The sequence below is a fragment of the Acinonyx jubatus genome, chromosome A2, assembly GCF_027475565.1.
Source record: "Acinonyx jubatus isolate Ajub_Pintada_27869175 chromosome A2, VMU_Ajub_asm_v1.0, whole genome shotgun sequence".
NCBI classification, from domain to species: domain Eukaryota; kingdom Metazoa; phylum Chordata; class Mammalia; order Carnivora; family Felidae; genus Acinonyx; species Acinonyx jubatus.
Window position 1 is genome coordinate 142394367 of NC_069383.1, and position 23587 is coordinate 142417953.

At 50.3% G+C, this 23587-nt stretch overlaps 1 protein-coding gene and 1 long non-coding RNA gene across 3 annotated transcripts; one reads left to right on the forward strand and one right to left on the reverse strand.

The window, feature by feature from the left end:
• Positions 1-1153: 1153 nt before the first annotated feature.
• Positions 1154-22232, forward strand: WNT5A (Wnt family member 5A). 2 transcript variants are annotated; one of them, XM_027039004.2, is made up of 5 exons: positions 1154-2508; positions 8488-8621; positions 9847-10097; positions 14488-14780; positions 19028-22232. In XM_027039004.2, exons 1-5 carry the CDS (start codon positions 2503-2505, stop codon positions 19484-19486), a joined length of 1143 nt encoding a protein of 380 aa, XP_026894805.1. In that variant the 5' UTR covers positions 1154-2502; the 3' UTR covers positions 19487-22232. The 2 variants fall into 2 exon arrangements, with proteins under 2 accessions (XP_026894805.1, XP_026894804.2); XM_027039003.2 differs by lacking the exon at positions 1154-2508 and adding an exon at positions 7840-8076.
• Positions 3431-7778, reverse strand: LOC128314893 (uncharacterized). The gene is made up of 2 exons (XR_008297115.1): positions 4115-7778; positions 3431-3944 (listed from the first exon to the last, which is right to left on the reverse strand). It is a non-coding gene; the product is annotated as an uncharacterized LOC128314893 (long non-coding RNA).
• Positions 22233-23587: the final 1355 nt, after the last annotated feature.

A 23587-nucleotide genomic window follows, 5' to 3' on the forward strand; every position in this document is an offset into this window, starting at 1 on the left:
GTGGTCAGCCAAGGGTGGGAATGGGGGATGGAAGAAACAAAACAAAACAGTCACCACCCAGAAGTACCCAGGCTATGGAGTTTTTGCTTTAAGGTCAAGTGCATGCTGCTGGTTGTCAGAAATTGAATCCGTGTGTGTGTGTGTGTGTGTGTGTGTGTATGTGTGTGTGTGTGTGTGTGTGGTGTATCTTCTACCTCCTCGGGTGTCTAGAGGATGGGGAGGACTCAGAATAAGAATTGTGCTCCACTGTGAGGCATGGTTTGGTGGTGGCGCTCCTGGCATGCTGGACGTGGGGGGCACACATCCACCAACCCTGTCCGGGGTGGGGGGGACACCCACAGGTGTCTGCAAGTGTCTAGAAGCTCCAGTGCTTGGAACTCTGTTTTGCGGAACTTCGGCGGCTTCTCACCTGAGGGCACCCACCTAGATTCACCAGGCAGCACTACACCCCGCGTCTGGGTGCCCTGGGTCTCAGCCAGAGGCCCAATCGAACACCCCAGTGCCCAAATCTACTACACTGGAGCGACGCAGGATGTGTGCGTCTACCCCAGTCTCCAGCCCCGGGGCTTAGGGGACCCTCCCCCAGGGATAAGAATGGGGAGGAGGTCCTCCCAGAGGTTCTGTGCCGGGGCAGCAGGCCCCCTGCAGCCCCAGTGGGAGCGGCCTGGGACAGGCGAGCCAAGGGGTCCAGACCGGGAAGTTGGGGTTCAGCCTCCCAAGGGTCGGAGGCTTTGGAAGAGCGCAGACGGCCAGGAGGCGGGCAGGCAGAGGCTGCGGAATGAATCTCTCTCTTTCGGCAGATGCCTGGGGGATGGGGAGCCCAGGGAAGGGGGCTCGATCTGGGAGCTTATTCCGCCCCCCCTGCACCCCAGCCTTGGTACGGCTTTAAAATCCTGCGGAGTTTGTCATAGGCCGGTCTCACCACGCATGCGCAAAGGCGAAGTTGAGTTTTTTTTTTTCTTTCTTTTCTCCCCCCTTCCCTCTCTCTTTCCAGCCGCCTTTGGTTCTGCAACTTAAAAAAAAAAAAAAAAAAAAAAAAATTCTTTTTTTCCCCCCTCTGAAAACTGCAGGGGAAAGAGGAGTCCGGAGAGAGGGAGAGAGCGTGAGGCAGTTGGCGAGGAGGGCCAGGGGGTGGGGGGGGGCGGGGGGGACACGGTCCCTGCGGTCAGTCAATCTGCGGGGCACAGGATCGCGTGGAAGGCTGCTGCAAGCTCCAAGGCGCCGCCTCCGCCGCCCAGAGTCCGGTTCGGTGCGGCCGCCGCCGAGCGAGCTCCTCCCGCCGCCGCCGCCGCGCCGTGCCCCCGACCGCCCGCCGCCCGCTTGCAAGCTCGCCCGCCCCTGGGGCCCCGGCGCCAAACGAGGTGGGCAGCCGCGCCGGCCATGGACCGCCAGAACTGAACAGCCGCCGCGGAGCCCCTGGCCCTCGCCCCTCCCCAGCCCCACGCCCGCGGTGCCCTCGCCCCTCTTCGCCCTTCGCCCAGGAAAGGCGGGGAAAAGACGGGGATTAACCCGAAGAAAGAAGGGAGTGGGGTGGGGGGGGGAGCCAGTATCTCCCCTGGGGCAATCGCCCATCGCCCCCCGATCCCACCGCGCGCAGAACTTTCGGGGGACGACTTTTACCCATTTTGCGCCCCCTTTTTGCCAAACCGTAAAATGAAAGGACAAAAGTTGGCGCTGACTCTTGTAGCTCCGATGGCGACTTGTGCATTTTCAGCGGCATCTCCCGGAGAAAAAGCCCTGCGCGCCTGATTGTTCTGTGGCCCCAAAGATTCAGTGTGTGCGTGTGGGGGGTGGGGGTGTGTGGGTGTGTGTCTGTGTGTGTACACAGACGTCCACACACTCACTCGCGGCCGCAGGATCAGCGCCTGGAAGCAGACGTTTCGGCCACAGACTTGGAGAGGAGGAGCTGGAGATCGGGAGGCGTGAGCCGCCAGGAGTTTGCAGAATCCGTGGTGTGAATGAACTGGGGGCACCTGGGCGCGCGGATAGCCCCCGCCCCCGCCTCGGGCCAGAGTTGAGTAGTGGGGGCATTTTTTTTCACCCTCTTGTGAAGAATTTTTTTTTTTTTATTATTTGTTGTAAAGTCTTTTGCACAATCACGCCCACATTTGGGGTTGGAAAGCCCTAATTACCGCCGTCGCTGATGGACGTTGGAGAGGGAGCGCCTCGCCGCGGAACAGTCGCCTGCACGCCCTCGCCGGACCCGCGGCTCCCTTGTTGCGCGCCGGCCCGGCTTTGCCTTTGCTACCGGCCGACGGGCTTCGGCGCCCCCTCGGTTCCCTGGCGCATCTCGGCGCTGCTCCGGCTCGGGCCCCCAGACTTGGGCGCCAGTGACCGCTTCGCCTGTGATTTCCTGCGCCTGCCGGACGCGCCCAGGAGGAGCCCGAAGCTCTGCGCCGGATCGTCCCCCCAGGCTTAACCCGGCCGCTCCGCTCGGATTCCTCGGCTGCCCTCGCTCTAGTGGCGACTTCCTCCCCGCAGCCGCGTCCCCTCCCCCTCGCCATGAAGGTAGGTGTTCTGTGCGCTGCCGACGCTCGCCACTTTTTTTTTCTTTACTTTTTTTCTTTTGGAAGTTAACTGACCCCCCTTCCCCCCCCCCCCCACCTCTTCCTTATCCTTCTCCTGCTGCCTCTAGAATCTGGAACTCCTGCGTAGCTGGCAGGGACCTCTACCCCTTCGCCCACGTCCCAACCCCTTCGCGCACTGCCTATCTCCCGGGAGACTTCTTGTCCCACCAAAAGTTCTGCAAACCTTTTAGACTTTGGGGGAAAAAAAAGTGAGGATGAGCCAGGACAGAAAAAAGCGGTTCACAGATGACTTTCCTTTTGCCCTGAGAAACACCAGTGTAATTTACTATGTATATTTCAGTAACAGGATAATGATTCAATTCAACAAATATTTACGGAGCGCCCACTGCGCGGGCACGGAGAGGGTGTGTGGCCGGGGCTCGGAAAGGGGAGGAGGACTCCTTGGTCGGGAGACTGGGCAGCAGGACTAGGAGCCGACACCCCAGAGCCGTGCACCGCCCCCTCTTCTCTCGTCCTCTGCTGCCGGAGGCCAGGTTGCAGCCTCGTCGCGGCCGGGGAATCCTAGAGCTGCAGGCCGTGTGCCTTTAAGAGTGCCTGGTGGGGGGCCAGCGCGCACCCCGGCGCGGGAGCCGGGTCGCGTTATTAGCATTATTAGCCGCCACTGGGTGAGCTCAGGCACTTTGCCGCGGTGATGGGGGCGGGGAGTGCTGGCAGTGGTGGCTCTAATCCCGTCCGCTGGGAGAGCGCACCCCGGCCCCCTGCGCGGAATCTGCCCTGTCCTTTGGAAACATTTGGGCCTCCGCGTTGGGAGAGCGGGCGGGAGGCAGTTTGTGAACTCTTGTTTGTTTTAATTGTCAGTTGTATGTTAAAGCCGAGTCACACACTCTGAGGGTCACCGGGAGTTCACTTTTGCGAAAAGTTAACATTTCTTCCTGCAATATAACTTGCTATTTTGCAAACAACTTCTCCTATCCCTGTCCTCCAAGTTTCGATCCTTATTTCCACTCTTCTTGATCTGTTTTACTTTTCTTGAAAATAAGGTTGGAATTAGAAGATATTTTCGAAAACAAACAAATCCCCCCTCCATCCCCCACCAAAAAAAAGTTTAAAAAGAACCCGAAACCTGGAGACCCCGCGGCCTTGTTTTACTTTACAAGTCCAGTTTGGCATCGGGGCGCCTTCTCCTCTTGCGTCTTTAAATGGACAACTCGATGTTTGGGAAGTCACTTGGAGGCTGGGTTGGGATCACACCTACAGACCCTGCCCTCCCGCCAATATTCAGGCTGCTCCAGCCTGATAATGGAGATTTCGTTTCTAGAAAGCCTCTGCCAGGGGAGTTTCGAGGGGGCAATGCTGAGTGCGCGCAAGCGATGGAGAGGCCGCGGAAATTCTGTCCCGAGTGTGTAGATCCGTGCCCTGCGTGTGGGGGGAGTAAAGGGTCAGTTGTTCTCGGGTCTTGGGCTTACTAGCCTTAGTCCCGCCCGGCCCCACAAAGGAGGACCCTCCCCAGGAGGATTGGCCCGAGAGTCCCTAGTTCTTTCCCTTCCCTCACCGGAGCGCCTCGGTGCACAAGGGGTTATTAGCACCGTGCGCGCGGAGTTCTGCTTGTCCCGCTGCCTTTTCATCCTCGCCGTGCGGTGCCGACTGCCCCCTGTTGGCTGCCTTGAGGTAGGACACCTGGGAGTCTGTTCTTTGGGGCCGGTAGGCAGCCGCTCTCCTCTCCCTCCCACCTCTGGCTCCGTTGGTTCTTCCCGACCACCAGGTTCTCCCCTCCCAGGAGGGCCTCTCCGAGACTCCCAGAGGACAAGCTGCAATGCGCGGCCGCCGCCGTACGGAAGGGGCCAGAGGTCCCATCCAGCAAACCGGGCTAGGGCGTGTGGAGGAAGGGTTTACCTCCTCACCAGGGTGAAGGAACGGGAGCGTCGCCCTAGGAGGCCTAGGGTCCGGCTTCTGCGCTCTGACCAGTGCCGTCAGTGGGAGGTGACAAGTGTTGCTTTCTCTTTCTCGGCCTCAATTTCTTCGTCTATTAAAAAGTGGAGTTCAAACTGCCTCTGAAGGATAGGGGTTGAACTGATCTTTAGTGTTTTCTCCTTCCACTGGACACTATGTTCTTCTGGATAGAGTTGAGAACCTGTGCTAGGAGTTAGACAACCTGTGTGAGAAGGTGGAAGTGATACGTGTGTGCGAGGATAAAGAGAGAGTCTTGAAGTCTGGAGAGACTTGTCCAGGGGATGGAAGTGGGGAGACAGGGAACAGAGCCGGGCTTGGCCACAATTCTGCCTTTGGAGAGTCCTTGTTAAGGGACCTGCGGTTCAGTCCTGAGCCTGGGCAATCCTTGCACTGATTTGGGCGCAAGGAGCTCCCACCACCTTCTCTGTCTGGCTTCCCTACACCCCCCACCCCCTACACATACCACACACTTGGAGCGCAGCAGACACCGTTCTTTGGCAGCTGCGAGGGGCAGCCTGGGACACCCGGCTCCCAGGCTAGGGGAGTGAGGGATTGCTCCCTCCTTGCCTGCTCCCCCAAAGCAGATCTCCTGTCCGCCTGGGCTTGCTCATCCTTATCCGCTCCGCTTCTCTCTGCATTTCCTGGAGCAAGGCGTCCCAATGCTGTGGTTGATGCCTCTTATCTTCCGCAATTTTCTGTTTCTCTCCTTCAAGGAGAGATCACAGTGGGGAAGACAAAGTCTATTTCCCACCAAGAGCTGGCATTCTTGGAGTGTCCTATCCTTTTAGCCACCGTGAGCCCAGGTCGTACATTTCAGACTCCTCGCTGGTCTCCCTCATCATTTCCATTTTCACAGACTTGGGGGGGGCGGGGGGGCACTCTGGACGCAAAAAGCCTAGTGGAAGGGCATGCCCAGACCGAGTGAGGTAGCACCAGTGGCCAAGGGTCGAGAATCTTCTCCCTGCCTTTGCGGAATTTCTCTTTAGGGGCGGTGGGGCCGAGGATTTGGGTGCTGCGCGTGGTAGGGAAGCTTTCTGTGACCCAGGAACCTCTTCTAACCAGAGTGATGGTTTCCCCTCTCTCACCCCTCTTCACCCCCGTCCCCCCCCCCCCCCGCCTGCACCCCAGTTGATAAAGAAGGTTTAGGCACACCTCAATCCAATGCTAAGGCTTTGGGAGATACCGAGTAAGCATCACTGCGTTGAGCTGCTCTGACTTTGGAAACAAGGGCGCAGGAACGCCCTACCCCCACCTCACCCCTCCCTTGGGCTAGAACCTCTCAAGTACCCGAAATCCCCCTCCCCATCGCACGCTAGGAACAGATTCTGAGGATCCGTACATTAGTGAGTTTCGCCGGGCCCTGGAAGTGTCCGAAAACATTCAGCCCGTTCTTTGGTAAACTCAGTCTCTGCGCAGAACTTTTGTTTTAGCCCTGGTGTGACAGTGTCCAGAGAGGTCTCGTTTCGTACGGTCTTTTCGGTTCAGATCTCTTGGTAAACAGGCAGGGGTGTTTACCCTACAAAGTCGATGTATTTATTACTTCGCTGTGGATTCTTTCAGTGCTTCAAACTTGTGGGGCCTTTTTTGGGGGTTGCATGGGGATTGGAGCGGGAGGAAGGCCAAGGTGTTTCCGGGCAAGCGCGCGGGGTTAAGTGGAGACGCGACTCGCGAGGCTCTCCTGCCCGATCCCCTTTGGGACACAGCTGGCCTATCCCCAGTATGGAGCTGGGGAGACCGAGTCTCGTAGACCCAATGGCCCACTCCTAGCTGGGAACGGGCGGACTCTCCCCGGGGTCTTCCGGCCCAAAGTCGGTTCGGTATGTGTGGCTTCGCCTCTAACAAAGAGATCCGCTGTAATCCGCCGAATCTGTTATCAATTTCTCCGCTGCCCGCGCGCCCCGCCCCGCGCGCCCCGCCCGTCGGGAAGCTCGGAAAGTGCGCGCGGCCAGCAGTCTTCTCCGCCGGTGTCTCGGAAGCACGCCGGTGCGTGTGTCTGTGCATGTGTTTGTGTGAATGTGCATGAGTGTGTTGTGTGTGTGTGCGCGCGCGCGGCCTTGTCCGCCGAGGGGGGAGAGTCGATTTTGCAGCCTGGGCCGCGCGCGAAGGCAGACCTCGCAGCCCACCCCCTCCCCTAGAAGAAACTTGACACTTCGGGCGGGGGTGGGGAGGGAGACCGAGCCTTCTCTCTCCTAGGCTGGGGAAATCCCAGGTTTCTATTCTCCGGGATGCGCCCCTCGCTTTGCGGTGTTTGGAGAACAAGTGGGCCAAGGGGTCAGAGCGCTGGCTAGCGGGCACTGGGGACCACATAAACATTTCCTCTCGGAGAAGCCCCGAGCTGTCCTGGTCCAAAGGACGGCGGGCTGGGAAAAGCCTTAGCACGCTCCTGGGCCCCTAAGCGTTTCTAAGGCCGCCTAGGTCCTCTCTGCCCCTTTGACGGCGCACGTTCTAGGATCTTCTGCTGCCCAAGGCGGCTCACCTTTCCTTTCCCGAGGAAAGGGCTCCCTGGGGGCTGCGGGCGGTGCAGCGAGCTACCCTAATCAGAAATGTAAAAGGGGATTTTGGAAACCCGCTCCTCCCACCCGCACCCGCCACTGTCTCGCGCCGCCGCCGCCTACAGGTGGAGAAGTCACCAGTGGGGAGGAACGGCAGCGAAATCTTTCAAGGCCGCCCCCCGCCCCCGAAATGCTTCACGACGGGAACCTTCACCGTCTGGGCCCTCTGTGCCCTGCAATCCAGGGGCTCGGCCGCCGCGGAAGCCGGCGCATCTCTGGCCCCGCCTAGGGCTCACTCGAACCGGCTCTGGCCTCGCCCTGCACCCTCAACATCCGGGACTTACCGAACCGAGTCTGAATTGGGCTGGAAGGTGGGGTGGGGGTGTTCTAAGGGCAGGCTCACTGTGGCGCGATGGCGAAGTGGCCGACAACACCAGACCATAACCGGAGGAAACTGGAGTCGCCCTTGGCTTCCTTTCCTCTTTCTCCGTGGCAGCTGTCAGGAGTGGGGACAGAAGGGGGGGGGGGGAACGGGAGGGAGAGTGAAATGAAAAATCAGAACTTGTGGGAAGGCAAGGAAGGGATCCTCACCTAGGACAGTGGGACCCGGACCCCCTTCTTTCCTCGGGGGTGCTATCCCTTCTCTGGGGTACACTGAGTCCGAGGAGGAGCCCGCAGGCAAGGGAGGGGGCACTGTTTTCCGGTTTCCTTGGTTGAGAGAGCCGATCTTTCTCCCCGTTATCCCTAGTTCCCCCCCCCCCCCATCGCCTTCTCCCCACTCCAGTCTGGCTGAAGAGTATCCTAAGGAAACCCCGGTTGCCCTTCCCCCTCTGGAAGTGGCTTCCCCCAAAGCGGCCTGTAAACTGATTATGAAACATACGCTGTTAATTCCGAGCTGCATTTCCCAGCTGGGCACTCTCGCGCACGCAGCTCCCCGGGGCCTCGCCCCCCACCCCCTGCCCTTCCCTCCCGCGTCCAACCCCCACTCCCCCACCCCTGAGCCGGCCACCCCGCCTCCTCCGCAGCCGCCGGTGGCGCGCTCCACTCGCCTTCGCGCTGCTCTCGCCCATGGAATTAATTCCGGCTCCACTTGTTGCTCGGCCCAGGTTGGGGAGCGGACGAGGGTGGCGGCGGGTTCCCGAGTGAATTCCTTCCGAGGAAGGACCCAGCACAGCGCGGACTAGAGGGGAGCGAGGGGGTGCGGGAAGCGAACAAGCAGGAAAGAGGCAGCGCTTGGCACCGGGGCTTTGACTCAACAGCATTGAGACATGTTTGTAATCGCTGGCGTGCCCCGCGCGCAGGATCCCAGCGAAATCAGATTTCCTGGTGAGGTTGCGTGGGTGGATTAATTTGGAAAAAGAAACTGCCTATATCTTGCCATCAAAAAACTCACGGAGGAGAAGCGCAGTCAATCAACAGTAAACTTAAGAGACCCCGGATGCTTCCGTTGTTTAAACTTGTATGCTTGAAAATTATCTGAGAGGCAATAAACATCTGCTCCTTTCTTCCCTCTCCAGAAGGCGATTGGAATATTAAGCCCAGGAGTTGCTTTGGGGATGGCTGGAAGTGCAATGTCTTCCAAGTTCTTCCTAATGGCTTTGGCCATATTTTTCTCCTTCGCCCAGGTTGTAATAGAAGCCAATTCTTGGTGGTAAGTTCCTTTTAAGTACATATTCTTTATTTTATTTTAATTTTTTAAAAAGATTCATTTGTATGATGCTGCAGTTTTCAGAGCTGAATCGTGAATTTGAGTCCATTTATCTAATGCATATGTATATAATATATTTTACCTTATATGTCTGGAAATCAGAATTTTCTTTTAACTTGTTAATATTGTCAAGCTTATCTTTAGCTCCATAGGGAATGGGAACCTATAAATCTTCGCTTTTCTCTATGAGGCCCTTGTTCAGATGTATGCTTGTAGTACATCACGTAATAAAAGGGAACCAAAATTCACTTCTCTAATAATTGTAAGCCCATCTATAAAATTTACTTTTTGCCACCTCTGGGTAGTAAAAGTGAGTTCCAGCTTTTATTTTCTGTCACTTGAGGTTATTAACCTTCAGGGTCTGAAGTAGGCAGAGTTGTAGGAAGACAGCTAAACTCCAAGTGGGGAAGTATTTGCGCTGGAAATTTGATCAAAAGGAAGTTAACTTGAAGTAGTCAAATGTCCCTAAATGAGGGTTTCTTTCTGGTTAGGGGCCTTGTAGATCGACTGCAGTATATCCAGGGGATTATTTCTGACGGCCTTCTGGATATTTTTTCCCTGTAAATGAACAGCGTTTTTCTGACTGTCAAACATGACTTGTACTCACTGGATACCCTGTCTTGGGTCTTTCACAATCACATAAGGAGCCCTTTTAAAATGTCCAGAACACGGTGAATTTTCTCCAGTCTCTATATTTGCCTCAGCATCCTTCCATCAGTCAGAAGGAACCTCTATCTCCTCCCCGTGTCTAATTGTGTCTACTTTCGGCATTCATACATTTGCAAAGGCAGATCGGTCCAATTTGTGGGGCAAAGTGAGTCACTTTCTCTAATGTCAGAGGCCCATCCCCAAAACCGCCATTTCCCCCTTTTCTGAGCGCATTTCGGAAATATTGGTTCAGGTATATGGCAAGGAGGGCAAGGAAGGGAGTGAAAACCTAGCTGAGGAGCCAGATGGCGGGGTGGGGACTACAATACCTCCGTTTTCTGAGTGCAGTTTAAACAGAGAAGTTTTATGAAGCCCTTCTCATACTTTGTCATGAGGACAAGCAGGAGAGAAAAAGCATCTGTGTGCTTAAAACCATGTATTGCTGACATGCTTTCAGGGGGCCTACCTCGAGAGTTCACGTAAATCTTGAATGCACATCTCCCCCCCCCCCCCTTTTTAGGTCGCTAGGTATGAATAACCCTGTTCAGATGTCAGAAGTATATATCATAGGAGCACAGCCTCTCTGCAGCCAACTGGCAGGACTTTCTCAAGGACAGAAGAAACTGTGCCACTTGTATCAGGACCACATGCAGTACATCGGAGAAGGCGCGAAGACAGGCATCAAAGAATGCCAGTATCAATTCCGACATCGAAGGTGGAATTGCAGTACCGTGGATAACACCTCTGTTTTTGGCAGGGTTATGCAGATAGGTAGGAAACCATTTCACATATTTTCAAATATAGGTCAATTATTCTCCTGGAAAAAGGCTTTAGGGTTTACTGACCGGCTTGATAAGGAGGGGAATCTTTCCAGCAGGGTGCTGGCTGGGGAAGTTTTGTCTTTATTTCTGCTTGCCTTCATTGCTGTCCCCACACCTGATTATAAGTTTTGGGCTTTTTTTAAACCAAATCAGAAGGGAAGCATCAAAGACGCCTCCGTGTTTTCTGAACACTTGATTTTTTCTAAAAAGCATTTTGTTTAAAATAGAAGCAGAACACTTATTTTGGTTTCTCAAAAGTGGATGAGGAAAGCTGAGTCATTTATATCCTTTTAAACTTCAAAACTCTTGTAACTGTTAGAAGTCTCGTAAGCCACAATTCAAATGGCCCAAGCATCAAACTAAATACTGTCCTCTTTCGGATGCTGGATATGTTGGAAGTGAATAAGGTTTTAATTTTCCTAATATAGATATTTCCTGAGGCTATAGAGATATATATGTTAAAAAGCTTTATTTTTAGTACCAAAAAGAATTTTAATTAGAAGTGATCCAATTTACGTTGTGATTTTGGCAATTGATGTAAAAGCACATGCTTCAGATCTCAACCTAGAAACTTAAAAAAAATCTTAAATGTATTGCTCACATTCAGATTCTGTATATTAAATGTATCATTGAACTTATTCCCTGCAGGGAGGAGGTGGCCTTAAAATTGGGCTAAAGGAGAACATTTAGAAAATCAGTTTGCCTCTGGTTTGCTTTAATAGCATAGGATGCTATCTGACAGATGTGATCCTATGTGTGTTTTCTAGTGTGAGTATTTTAGGTCCATTTAGTTTTATGCAAACAAGCCCTTATAATTAATATGACTGCAGTGATTCCTAAAATAAGAAGCCATTTATCAAAGCAATTAACTGTTTAGACTGACTGAAGATAAAAAAAAAAAAAGTTGGCTTAATATCCGTCACGGGTGGATAAAATGCTTTTTTAAAAACCCTGAAAAGTGCATTCATTGAGAACAAAAAAGAGTTGTCAGTGGATGTTTGAGCCAAGCGACTTCATATACTAAAATAATACAGGACTGGAAGCCATTCCTTTAATTGAATGGGAAAATGGTCTGCAGCCTCAGCCTGCAGTTTCATAGGGCTTTGTCCTTCCTGTTAATGATTAAAAAGTGCTAATGTATATACTGGGATCTGAATCTAGGAGTTCAGCGTCAGGAACACAGGAGCTTTCCCTGAATATGGGGTGCCCTGTGTAGTTAATTGGGGATGTGGTGGAGATTCCATTCTGCATTTTGAAATTTTGAGTAAGTTCAAAACCTCTTTTTTTTTTTTTTTTAGCTGTATCAGAATGGTAAGTTGTCAGCTTTCTCTTCTCACCTTTGCCTTCCCCCTAAACTGCCTTCCTCTCAAAATAATGGGGGCATGTTTTCACAGGTATATGAGTTAGCAAAAATCAATACATTTTTAATGGTAGCCAGGAAGCAAGACAGCAATTGGAAAGGTTCTCTGTGTAGTCCCTCGAACACAGCTTTGATTTAAGTATGTCTTCTTGTCTTCATATGTAGCCTGTTTTGGGCCAAAATGTTCAGAATAAGCTATCATTTACTAAGTGGATTTGAGTTCTGCTGAAGATTTATTTAAAATGTGGTCCAAGATTCAAAGGGCCTGCTTCCTCAGGGAACAAGCAGAACCTTTGGTACAAAGGCTTATATTTAATTGTCCCTTGCGGATACTCTCTCTGGTCCTCAGCTGTGTGGTATTTCCATCTGGGTTGGTGGTAAGTGGGTCCAGTAGAACCTCCTGGCAGCCTCCAAGGGATCCTTGCTAGATACCACTGTCAAGTTAGCTGATGTCCTGGGCATCTGAGAACACATTCTCCTTTGCCAAAAGTGCCCCAGGTGCCTGGGGTCTCACAGCACAGGAAGCTGCTGCTGGGTGGTTCGCAGTGGAAAGGCTGATGGGGCCTTCTCTTCTATTTATTTAAAGAGATGGAGAGAAGAAAAAACAGAATAGATTTTTGTGGAAGAGGAACATGGACCCAACCCCAATAGTGGGAAATTTACTTGGCTTTCACTTTTCTATTTATGAGTCTGTTTGAAGAGAATGAGCTAAGGGAAAATTTAAAACAACTTTGATGCTGAAAGGTGTGTGTGTGCATGTGTGTGCATGCATGTGTGTGTGCACGCGTGCATCACCCCCTCCAAAGCACTCAGTACACCAGGGATGTGAAGAGCAATTCCTGTCCATGAGAATCTGACCCTGTGATGGGGCCCTTGTCTGAGAAACTCAGGCTGCCATTTCCATCCCTCTTCAACTCATTTTTCTAGGGTGCCAGTTGCCTGGGAGGCTCTGTATACAATTGCCTCCGTGAAGGGCCCACTCTTCATTTTGGAAACTTTCTCATTTTTCATCACCCTACGCTTTCCTTCAGCTTTTGTCTCCGTCTCTTCTTTGTCTCCACACTGTGAAAAGATATGTAAGAAAGGCTCCATTTTGAAGGGGCCTGAGGGTCCGAATAGATGTAGATTTCACAGGGCAGGAAGCCTAACTGAACCAGTAGTATTCCATCCAGGAGGACTGTGTCCACAGGCTATTAGCCAAAGAGCACTTTTCAAACTGACGTTTTCCCTGCAGTGACCAATTAGCTTGGAGATTTCTACCAGTTTGTGTTCCAGGGCAAGAAAGGAAATGCTCAAGGTAGACTCATGAAAAAAAGCAGCATTATTGTCTTTTGTATAAAAGCCCTTTTATGCGCTATCTACTCACAGGACAGTGTCTTATTTTCTTCTGTCTCCAGAGGATTTTTTTTACGTCTTTCGCTAGCTGCCGCCTTATTCTACAAGTGTCCCATCCAGGGCCACAACATTTTCTGTGCTATCAGTGTTAATCTTCAAATAACTCCCTAGAATCCGCCTGCCCACCTCATTTCACTCCATCCCCTGATGTTCTCTGGCTCTCTGATTTGAGCTAGATAGATGTAACACCCCTGAGGAACTTCCTGGATCCTCCTGTCAACCACCAGCACACTCCTCAGGTTATTCATATTTTAAAATCGTGGGAGGGAAGGTCTGTGGTAAAAGGGAATCTTCACCATTCCTGGAAGGAGGAATCACAAATGGCTGTGGATTGAAATGTAGAGCTGAAGTGCAAGAGAAGGGCAGCCCATGGGCCCTGGAATTGGTACAGCCCTCCTCCTCAGACTGGTTGGGGCTGAGTCCTGTTGTCAGCTGTTCTGCTGCTGCATCCCCCCCCCCCCCCCAAAAAAGATGGTTAGCAAGCTTTTTACCTGTAGGAGCAACTTATTCATGTACAGGGATTTCAGGGCCAGAAGGGGCTTTTTTTTTTTTTTTTAACCTAGGCACCTAGTTCAATACCCCTATTTTATAGTTGAGGGAAATGCGCCCCCCACCCCTAGTATACCCCTCAGGCCCAGCTTCAGCTGGCAGGGTGTTAACCCTTTCTCAGAGCACGACATCTTTATTTTCAGTGGCTTCTTGTTACAGAAATGTCTCCATGTACAAGTGAAAATTAGGGTAGTCTGTGATTGCCTCCATTTTCCTCCTGGCAGGGCTCCTCTATCAGTGTCTTACAGGGAAGTATTCTTTACAAGAAAGAGGGGGAAAGCGAAGACCTTGTTTTTGTTTCTTCTCCCCTGAGATTGTGCTTTTTCTCTTCTTGCTGTTATTCCGACACTTTGAGGCAGAAGCTATGGGGTGGGGAAGGGGGTTGCGGAAGGAGCGCCAGAGACAGCAGGCTGTTGTGAAAGTAGACCTCCATCTTCCTGAAGGAGAAGTTACCAGGCTAACCCGGTTTGGGATTTAAGAAGAGGCACGGTTCACTACAGTACTGTAGGAACAGGTTTAGAAATGTCCTCTGGAGAAGTCCTGGCCTGAGACAGGCGCCAGGCTGCATGATGGAGGAAGGGGAGCCAGGCCACAAGCGTGTGGCTGCTGCAGCCTCCACGTTCTAGGGCCTGAGATTTTCAGAAGTCACCAAACGTTAAAACTAAGTGTAAGGAAGTCTCCCCACATTCTCTTCGCTCTCCATGACTTGTTTCGTGTGCCTTTTGGGAAGTCAGTCTCCAGGATTTTCAGGAGTTGTAGGGAAAACCACAACAGCGGAAGAGTCCGCTGTCGGGCCCTTCAGGGTGAGAGCAAAGACGTCAGGGGGCTGCCGCTCGCGTCACTTGCTGCTGCTGCGTGTCGGGGCGGCTCTCCTGGCTTCCCCGGGGCCGGTGGGGGCGCGGGGGCTGGCCCGGGTCGGAGGGGTGCTAGGGCTGGGGCGCCCCTGCCCCCGCCCGGGGCCGCTGGGGGGGGCTCCCGATGCGCTCCCCGCGGGGCCGCGGGCAGGCGCACGGTGACCCCCGCGTCCCGCCCACAGGCAGCCGCGAGACGGCCTTCACGTACGCGGTGAGCGCCGCGGGGGTGGTGAACGCCATGAGCCGCGCGTGCCGCGAGGGCGAGCTGTCCACGTGCGGCTGCAGCCGCGCCGCGCGCCCCAAGGACCTGCCGCGGGACTGGCTGTGGGGCGGCTGCGGCGACAACATCGACTACGGCTACCGCTTCGCCAAGGAGTTCGTGGACGCGCGCGAGCGGGAGCGCATCCACGCCAAGGGCTCGTACGAGAGCGCGCGCATCCTCATGAACTTGCACAACAACGAGGCCGGCCGCAGGGTGAGTCCCGCCCCGCCCCCGCGCCCTTCTCGGGCGCCCCGGCTCCTTAGCTCGGTTCTGCCCTGTGCCGCCCCTCCGTGTGTACCTGTCCCTCCGTCTCTGCGTCTACTTCCTTCCCTTTCTGACTCTGGCTCTGTCTCCGGTCGCTTTCCCTCTCTCTCTGCCTCCCCGTCTAGCTCTCTCCTCCTCTCTCTGCTTCCCTTCCTCCCCGCCCCACCTACACATGGGCCTCTCTGAAGGGGGGTGCACGCCCCAGAAAGGCCTCCTGAAGGTGAATCATCCCTCTGGGGCCCCCTCCAGCAAAGGTGCTCCTGCAGTTGCCTGAGAAAGAGCTTTTTCCGCCTTTTTTAATTAGTCCCCGGTGCAATTGGCCAGTCCAGCTCAGCTCAGAAGTAAAAATGTGAATAACGTTCGCCCTCCTCCCTGGAACATGTTTGTGGTTGGGCTTAAATTTGGGAGAGGGAGCTATTTATCCCAGTAGGTGCCCAGTGGAGAAAGCCCTCACCTCAGCTTCCAGAACTTACCTTTTCCCTTACTTGCTTTCTGCTTGCCTCCCCTTGTGTCGTTAGATAGCAGGCCGCAGGGATTGAGGGTTTTGTTTTGTTTTAAGAGTTCTTCTAGGAAAACTACAGCATTTTTAGCAGTGTGGAATTTTATAGGTCTGACCATCAGGCCAATCGAGGGTGGCTCTGGATAGAAGGGGGAGCCACTCAGAAGTGCCCAGGGAGACCAGCTTTGCAAGCCTTCACCAGCCTTCTGGGTCCACTCTTCCCTTCTCCTGGTGGGAAGCTTCTCCACAATAGTTAAAAAGACCCTTTTTTCCTGTGGTTAAACACATGGCACTTTATGGCTGCTTTAAAATGAAGGGGTGAAACTTTTCTTAACTTTGGCAGCATTGAAAACCAGGGCCATTATTTTTTCACAGAACCCAAGGTAGGTGCCAGGAACTTTCTGGTCAGAGATTTCACTCTTCTGTATTTTGGGGTGAGGAAAAGGGAAGATAATCACAGAGTAAAATACAGAAGACTGGGAGGAGCCTTAGAGCCCTCTAACCGCACACCCTCATTTTTAAAGCTCGGGAAACTGAGGCCCTAGAGAACCACTTCATGGCCATGGAGGAAAATTGATGGATTGCAATACAAGCCCAGGCGTGTTTTTATTAAACGCCTGCGTCACAGCTCGGGGTAAAGGGCTATAGGCTAAATTCCAGTTCTGTTCCTTTCTGTGTATGAGCCTCAGTTTCTACATTTCTACATCTGTTGGATGGCCATGGCACGAACTATCACTTAGCGTTATGTGAGGACTAACCAGGATCCAGTAGGTGGATCCAGATGAAGTTACCAATACTTGACTACCTCTGACCAATTAAATAACGGTTTCTCGTGGTTCTAATCCAAGGGCTGAGCTTAACGTCAGTGTAAGTGCTTGATAAATCATAATTGTTGGACATAAGCTGAGAGCAGAGAAGTCAAAGATGATCTAGATAGTTCCAGCTAACCTAGCTTCTTCTTAAATTGATGTTAAGGGTGCCTGGGTGGCTCAGTTGGTTAAGCGTCCAACTTCGGCTCAGGTCACGAACTCATGGGTCATGAACTTTCATGGGTTCGAGCCCCACGTCGGGCTCTGTGCTGACAGCTCAGAGCCTGGAGCCTGCTTCAGATTCTGTGTCTCCCTCTCTCTCTGCCTCTCCCCTGCTCATACTCTGTCTCTCTCGAAAAAAAAAAAAAAAAAGATTTAAAAAAAAGTGGTTTTTTTTTTTTTTGTTTTGTTTTGTTTTTTAATTGATGTTATACATTTGGAGGTGTTGGGGAAGGACTAAACTGTAGATTTTTACCTGTGGTGCCCTGAGGGGTCAGATTATTGCTCGGGGCGGGGCGGGGGCAGTTGTGGCCTCTCCTTTCTTAAGCCTCCTGTTGCTGTGGTGGACTCTGTCTCCCCCACTGCAGCCGACCAAGGCCACAGAATGGGCATGTCAGCCCCACTCTCTGTGGGAGCCCGTAAAGCTTGCCCCTGTCCTCACAGGGGACACGTCACATTACCCTGTGCATACAGTGTGCCCGGTGCCTCAGACCAGAAGTGCCTTCAGGACAGAGATGTGGTTGACTCTCTGGGCCTCATTGTGCCCATATTTGGTACTTTCATCCATTTAGGGGATTTCTTTGACTTCTCTCATGAAGAGAAATTATCAGGGGCTTAGCAACCAAGGAGAGAAGGTCAAGGAATTTCCAAGTAGAGAGAGGGGGTTTTGGAGAGTTGGAAAAAGCACCTTTAATATTAGAATTTCATTTAACATCTACATTTTTTAACGTTTGTTTATTTTTGAGAGAGAGAGAGAAGGAGAGAGAGGGAGAGCGAGAAAGACTGTGAGCAGGGGAGGGGCAGAGAGAGAGGGAGACACAGAATCCGAAGCAGGCTCCAGGCTCTGAGCTGTCAGCACAGAGCCCGACGCGGGGCTCGAACCCACAAACTGTGAGATCATGACCTGAGCCAAAGTCGGAAGCTTAACTGACTGAGCCACCCAGACATCCATAACATCCACATTTTTAAATAGTGAGTGAATTATTTTTGTAACTTTTATAATTTGAGCTGTGAGCTAAATTGAATCCTGGTGGATGAGGTTACACGGAAGACAGTTTTTCTCCAGGACAGTGGGGGAAGGGAGGAGGAAATCTGTGAACACTGTGCCAGGAAATCATACTAGAATCTCCTCGGGGCATTAGCTTTTTATTTTAGTCAAAGGGGAGCAAAGGTTAAATACATCTGCAAAACCCTTCTGCACATTAGCTGAGTGCCTGAAACCCTTTATGCCAAGGAAGTACATTCTGCTGCCCCCCCCCCACCCCTTTTACAAAAATAGCGCCCCTTATGAGTCTTTATAGGAAGAAGGGAGCTGTTCTGGGTGGAAGGAGCCTTGTAGCTCACTCCAGCCTCCAGGTTCCTGACAGGTTCTCTGCAGCTTGCCAGCACCACTCTGACTCTGGGGTGGGGAGCAGGTGGGTGGGTGACTGGCAGAGGAACTGTGGGTAGTAGGAACCGTAAATAGGCACCCGCCACCTCCTGGACCGCTGGGCACAGTGCTGTGAGGCCAGGCCAGTGGGCGCTGCTGCCTGGAGGCCAAGGTGACAGGCGAGAGCGTAGGACTGGCACCCGGATGCCATGCACTCATCACCCTGGGAAAGACCAGATTTACTGATTGCATCAGAATGTATGCTGAGCACTTTCCTTGCATCTCCTAATTTTATCCTTACAACAATGTTTTGAGGTTGGTACCATTACAGTTCCCCTTTACAGATAGAAAAAGGAGGCTCTGAGAGGTGAATCCAGTTGCCTGAATTCAGGGGCACAGTTAGGACAAAACTCCCATCTGCCTAGGTCTGGCATGGGTGCTCTTAGCTTAGGCATTGTGGAGTAGGGTTAGGGGCTGTGCCGGAAGCGGGAGTGACAACCTGAGGTCCAGGCCCTGTTCCTCCACATTCTAGCTGTGTGGCCTGTGCAGACCACTTTCCCTCTCTGCGTCACTGTGCTATCGTTTAACCCGCCCTGTGTTATAATGTTGTTTGGGAGGATTAAATGAGATAAACAGCATAAAGGCTCTTATTACAGTGCCTGGCACACAGCAATAATAATAGTGATGAATATTTGAACCCTGATCCCACCTGAGCTAGACGCCTCCCAACCTTCCTACTTACCAGCTGGGTTGCCCACGAGCAAGTCACTGAGCATAAGCTGAGAGCCCAACTGTCTGAGTTGAAGTCCTGGCACCCTTACCTCCCAGTGGCTGGGCAAGTAACTCAACTGTATGGGCCTCACTTTCCTTCTCTGTGAAATGGGCACGATACTAGCACTTCCCTTATAGGCTGGCTGTGGGGATTAATCCAGGTAATGAGGGCAAGGAATGGTAAATAAGCTCTGGGATGAGCGTTCAAGATGTAGTAGCTGCTGTAATGTTTTCCTGTAAAAAAGGAAGCAACTTGAGTGGTCTCTCCCTGTTCTCAGTTCAAAGCTGGCTGTTTGTGACAGTGATGTGTGAGAATATGGTGATGAGGAGCTAAGAGCATGTTTATTTTGAAGATGGCAGCGCAAGACTTCTGGTGGCGCAGGATGAGGAGGAAAGCGCCCAGGCCCGGGTTTAGCCGGTGACCATGGCTCCATGTAGAAGGTGGACGGGAGCTTTGCTAACATCCCGTCCACCAGCTGTCCGCGGCTCGTCCGGGAGTGCATACACTGACTGTGCTGTCTCCTCACAGACGGTGTACAACCTGGCTGATGTGGCCTGCAAGTGCCACGGGGTGTCGGGCTCCTGTAGCCTCAAGACCTGCTGGCTGCAGCTGGCTGACTTCCGCAAGGTGGGCGACGCCCTGAAGGAGAAGTACGACAGCGCGGCCGCCATGCGGCTCAACAGCCGGGGCAAGCTGGTGCAGGTCAACAGCCGCTTCAACTCGCCCACCACGCAGGACCTGGTCTACATCGACCCCAGCCCTGACTACTGCGTGCGCAACGAGAGCACGGGCTCGCTGGGCACGCAGGGCCGCCTGTGCAACAAGACGTCCGAGGGCATGGACGGCTGCGAGCTCATGTGCTGTGGCCGCGGCTACGACCAGTTCAAGACCGTGCAGACGGAGCGTTGCCACTGCAAGTTCCACTGGTGCTGCTACGTCAAGTGCAAGAAGTGCACGGAGATCGTGGACCAGTTCGTGTGCAAATAGCGGGCGCTCGACGCCTGCCTGTCACCCTGCCCCGCTCCCAGGACCCACTTATTTATAGAAAGTACAGTGATTCTGTTTTTTTTTTTTAATATTGTTTTATTTTCCCCTGAGAATTACAACCGGAACCATTTTTTTTCTGTTCCCATCTAAAAACTCTGTGGTTTATTATTAATATTTTAATTATTATTTGGCAATAATGGGGGGTGGGAACCAAGAAAAAAATATTTATTTTGTGCATCTTTGAAAAGGTAAGACAAAACTTCTTTTGACGGTACGGGATGAGAGGGAATTACATGTACCCTTAGTTGTGTGCACATCTAGAAGGGAAAAATGTTTTCTTTTTCTCAACTAAGGGGTCAGATATTGAACAGGTAGCATCCAACTGGAAGGGGGTGGTACAGATCTATGCAGGACCCAGCTTCTGTGATCAAAGTGAATTGCGAATGCTCTGGGGAGGGTGGAGAGGTCTTGAGAAACCAACAAAAAATGAGGCGCCCCCCCCCACCCCCCTTCCCTAGGGACTGCCAACCTGAAACAGTTTCAAAATGGTAATTTAAGAGGTAACAGCCAGAATCTCCTATCCTTCAAAGGAAGAAGGTATATTATTTGTGTCTGTTTTCTCAAACATTCTATCTGCAGACGGTCTTAACACTAGTAGCTACTGAAACTTGGGGAGCAGGGAGGAAAATCCGGTAGTTGAAGACCTGAGAAACACAGGTATCAAGATACTGACTTGAAGCTGTTAACAGGAATTAGGTTATCAGATTGGAAAAGGATTCCCATGTGGTTCTGGGTACTAGACTTTTTGTTTGGAGACAGGTGGGGAGGTTGGCTTGAATATGAAGAAAAATATACTGTAATTTTCTTAGGGATACTTGGTTAATAAATAACATTAATGAAAAATAGTAAATGAATCCATTCACAGATCCTCAGCCCAGACGACGAGGTGTGCAGGTCAGCGTTGCACCAGAGCAGAAAACCTGTTTGAGGGGAAAGAGTGAAATCGGTCCTCCTACTTGACCCCAGGACCTATCTGATTCCTCCTTGCTTTGCTGCGATGTGATGCTGGCCACGTTGCGAAAGGCAGCAGCTCAACTGGGTCCCCTTTGATTGTGGGACAGGAAATGAAGTATTACAAGCTCCACTTGGGAAACAGTCCACTACTTAGGGATTTTTTTTTTCCTAAAACTTTTATTTGGAGGAGCACCAGTTTTTGTATGTTTTAATGACGTTAACATGGCTAATGGAGTTCCCAGAGGTGCTGCTGTGTTCACTGTTGGGATCCTGTGTAGAGACTTTCCACTCAAGCTTTTCCTATTATACTGCAGGTGTGCCCCAAGACTGTTCTAGTGTACTTGAACAGTTGCATTTATAAGGGGGGGATACGGTTTAATGGTGCCTCATATCTCAAAGTCTTTTGTAAATAACATACATATATATATATATATATACACAGACACACACACATCTATATATAAATATAAATATAATTATATCTCAGTGCAGCCAGTGATTTCTAGTTTACTCTGGGGTTATTTCTCGGTCTAGAGCATTGTTATCCTTCATTGCAATCCAATTGGGATTTTTCCAAAAGGTTTCTGGGTTGAGCGTGGGCTGTGGCCCTGATGTGATCACATCTTAAGCATCACGAAGCAGCCTTGTTTCTGAGGAATCTGGAAGGTCTTACCTGATATGCATGTTGGTTTGAAGACTTCTTTCATCATCCCTGTGCCACCCCCTTTCTCCAACCTCCATTTCTGTACACTTTCCAGAAAGGGCATTACTCCTTTGTCATAGAGGTGGAAATGAAGAGAGTTTCAAAACTCGGAAGCTTTGTCAATGTGTCTGTTCCCTTGGTTCATTTTGCAGAGTGAAAACCGGTGCCTGTTAGATCTGGAGGTACCTGTTTGAGTCCAAGGAAAACTGAGCTTACGACATACATAGCTAGTTAGATTTTTTTTTTAAAGCAAGGACACCTTTTTCCTAAAAATGCCATCAAATGTATTCTTATCTCAGACTTACGCTGTTCTAAAAGTTTGGAAAGATACACATCTCCTACAACCGTCCTAGGCTTGGTGGTCTTTATAATCACCTCCACCACCTGTGGCTCTTAATTTATTGCACAAGGATATTCACTTCCCCTCAGTTGCAGTGAATTGCAAGCAAAAGATCTTGAAATTAAAAAGCACTAATTAGTTTAAAATGTCACTTTTTTGGTTTTTATTATACAAAAACCATGAAGTAATTTTTTTATTTGCTAAGCCAGATTTTGTTCCTTTTTAGTGATTCATGTTTATGAAGAGAGTTGAGTTTAACAATCCTAGTTTTTAAAAGAAACTATTTAATGTAAAATATTCTACTTGTCATTCAGATATTATGTATATCTTCTATGGCCTTTATTCTGTACTTTTAATGTACATATTTCTGTCTTGCGTGATTTGTATATTTCACTGGTTTAAAAAACAAACATTGAAAGGCTTATGCCAAATGGAAGATAGAATATAAAATAAAACGTTACTTGTATATTGGTAAGTGGTTTCAAGTGTCCTTCAGATACTTCATATGGAGGGTTTTTTTTTTTTTTTTGAGAAACCATGAGGGATAGTTTAGGGTGACTATGCGTCAGAATAATAGAAGAGTGGAGACTTTTACCAAAACCAAACTTTGGAAGCTTCAAAAGATTTCTATATGTAATGGAACAAAAGGGGAATTCTCTTTTCCTCTATATGTTCCAAAAAGAAAGAAAGAGAGAAAGAAAGAAAGAAAGAAAGAAAGAAAGAAAGAAAGAAAGAAAGAAAGAAAAAGAAGGAAAAGAAATCAAGCAGATGGCTTAAAGCTGGTTGTAGGATTGCTCACATTCTTTTAGCATTATGCATGTAACTTAATTGTTTTAGAGCGTGTTGCTGTTGTAACATCTAGGAGAAGAACTGAAAAGGCACACGCTTTTATCCATGACCAGTATTTTTGTCCAAAAGTATATTTGTGTTTACCACTGCATCTGTCGTACCTCTCTGTTGGAAGTTACCATGGACGGATTGTCTCTTATACCCCTTTGGAAGTAGTTCTACGAAAAGCAAACCTCAGTCTGCAGAGAATGAAACTCATTGGAAACTGAAGGTTCGTTGTGTTAAGTGCAATTAATATGAGTTCTTGTGCTTTCTGAAAACTTACACCGAAATCTGACCAGCGCCACACAGATTGATACGTTAGCCCTTTGCTTTTTTTTTTTCTTTCCGGATAACCTTGTAACATATTGAAACCTTTTAAGGATGCCAAGAATGCATTATTCCACAAAAAAACAGTAGACCAACATATAGAGTGTTTAAAATAGCATTTCTGGGCAAATTCAAACGCTTGTGGTTCTAGGACTCACATCTGTTTCAGTTTTTCCTCAGTTGTATATTGACCAGTGTTCTTTATTGCAAAAACATATACTCCATTTAGGACTGTCAGCATATTTTTTTCTTTTCATCCTGGAGTGCATTCAAGATCTTCCCAATACAGGAAAATTAACAAAAAATTTGTATGTAGGCAGTGGCAAACAGAGTCATGTTCAAAATAGTAATTATGGGCTAAAGTAGAAGGAAGACCGTTTTAAGTTTTGGTCCAGTTTATCTCTTCAGTTCTTCAAGCTTGAACTCCTGGGACTGACACCGTGTGTATGTTTTAGTAGCCGACCCAAACCCTTTCCTCAGACAATGTTGCCAATACCAGTTTTCAATTTGTTTTTGCAAAACATTATTCAAGCCGGTGGAATTGTCAAATATGACGTTCTATAAGTACTCCGAATAAGAAACTGGTACTGGCTGAGTCCAAGAGATCCTTGGCAAAAGCAGTCCCCAAAGACTGAGTGGTGTATAATAGAAATAGAGACAGATAGAAAAGGTACTTACAACTTGAAGAATATACGTAATGCAAATACTCACCAAGGCATAGGTCTAGAGTACTGCATTATCTCTGTAAAGTATACTTTTAAAATATTTATTTTTTTAAAAAAGGTATTTTTTAGTCTCTCTCTTTGGAATGGGGAAAACTAGATGCCATGTTTTGAAAGTAAGACGAAGAAATGAGTTTTTAATAATATAGGACACATTTGGCAAT

Coding starts and splice junctions, on each gene's coding strand:
- WNT5A (XM_027039003.2), top strand. CDS start 7,840: ATGAAACATACGCTGTTAATTCCGAGCTGCATTTCCCAGCTGGGCACT. Junction 8,077..8,487: donor CCACTTGTTGCTCGGCCCAG/GTTGGGGAGCGG, acceptor TTCCCTCTCCAG/AAGGCGATTGGAATATTAAG. Junction 14,781..19,027: donor ACAACGAGGCCGGCCGCAGG/GTGAGTCCCGCC, acceptor GTCTCCTCACAG/ACGGTGTACAACCTGGCTGA.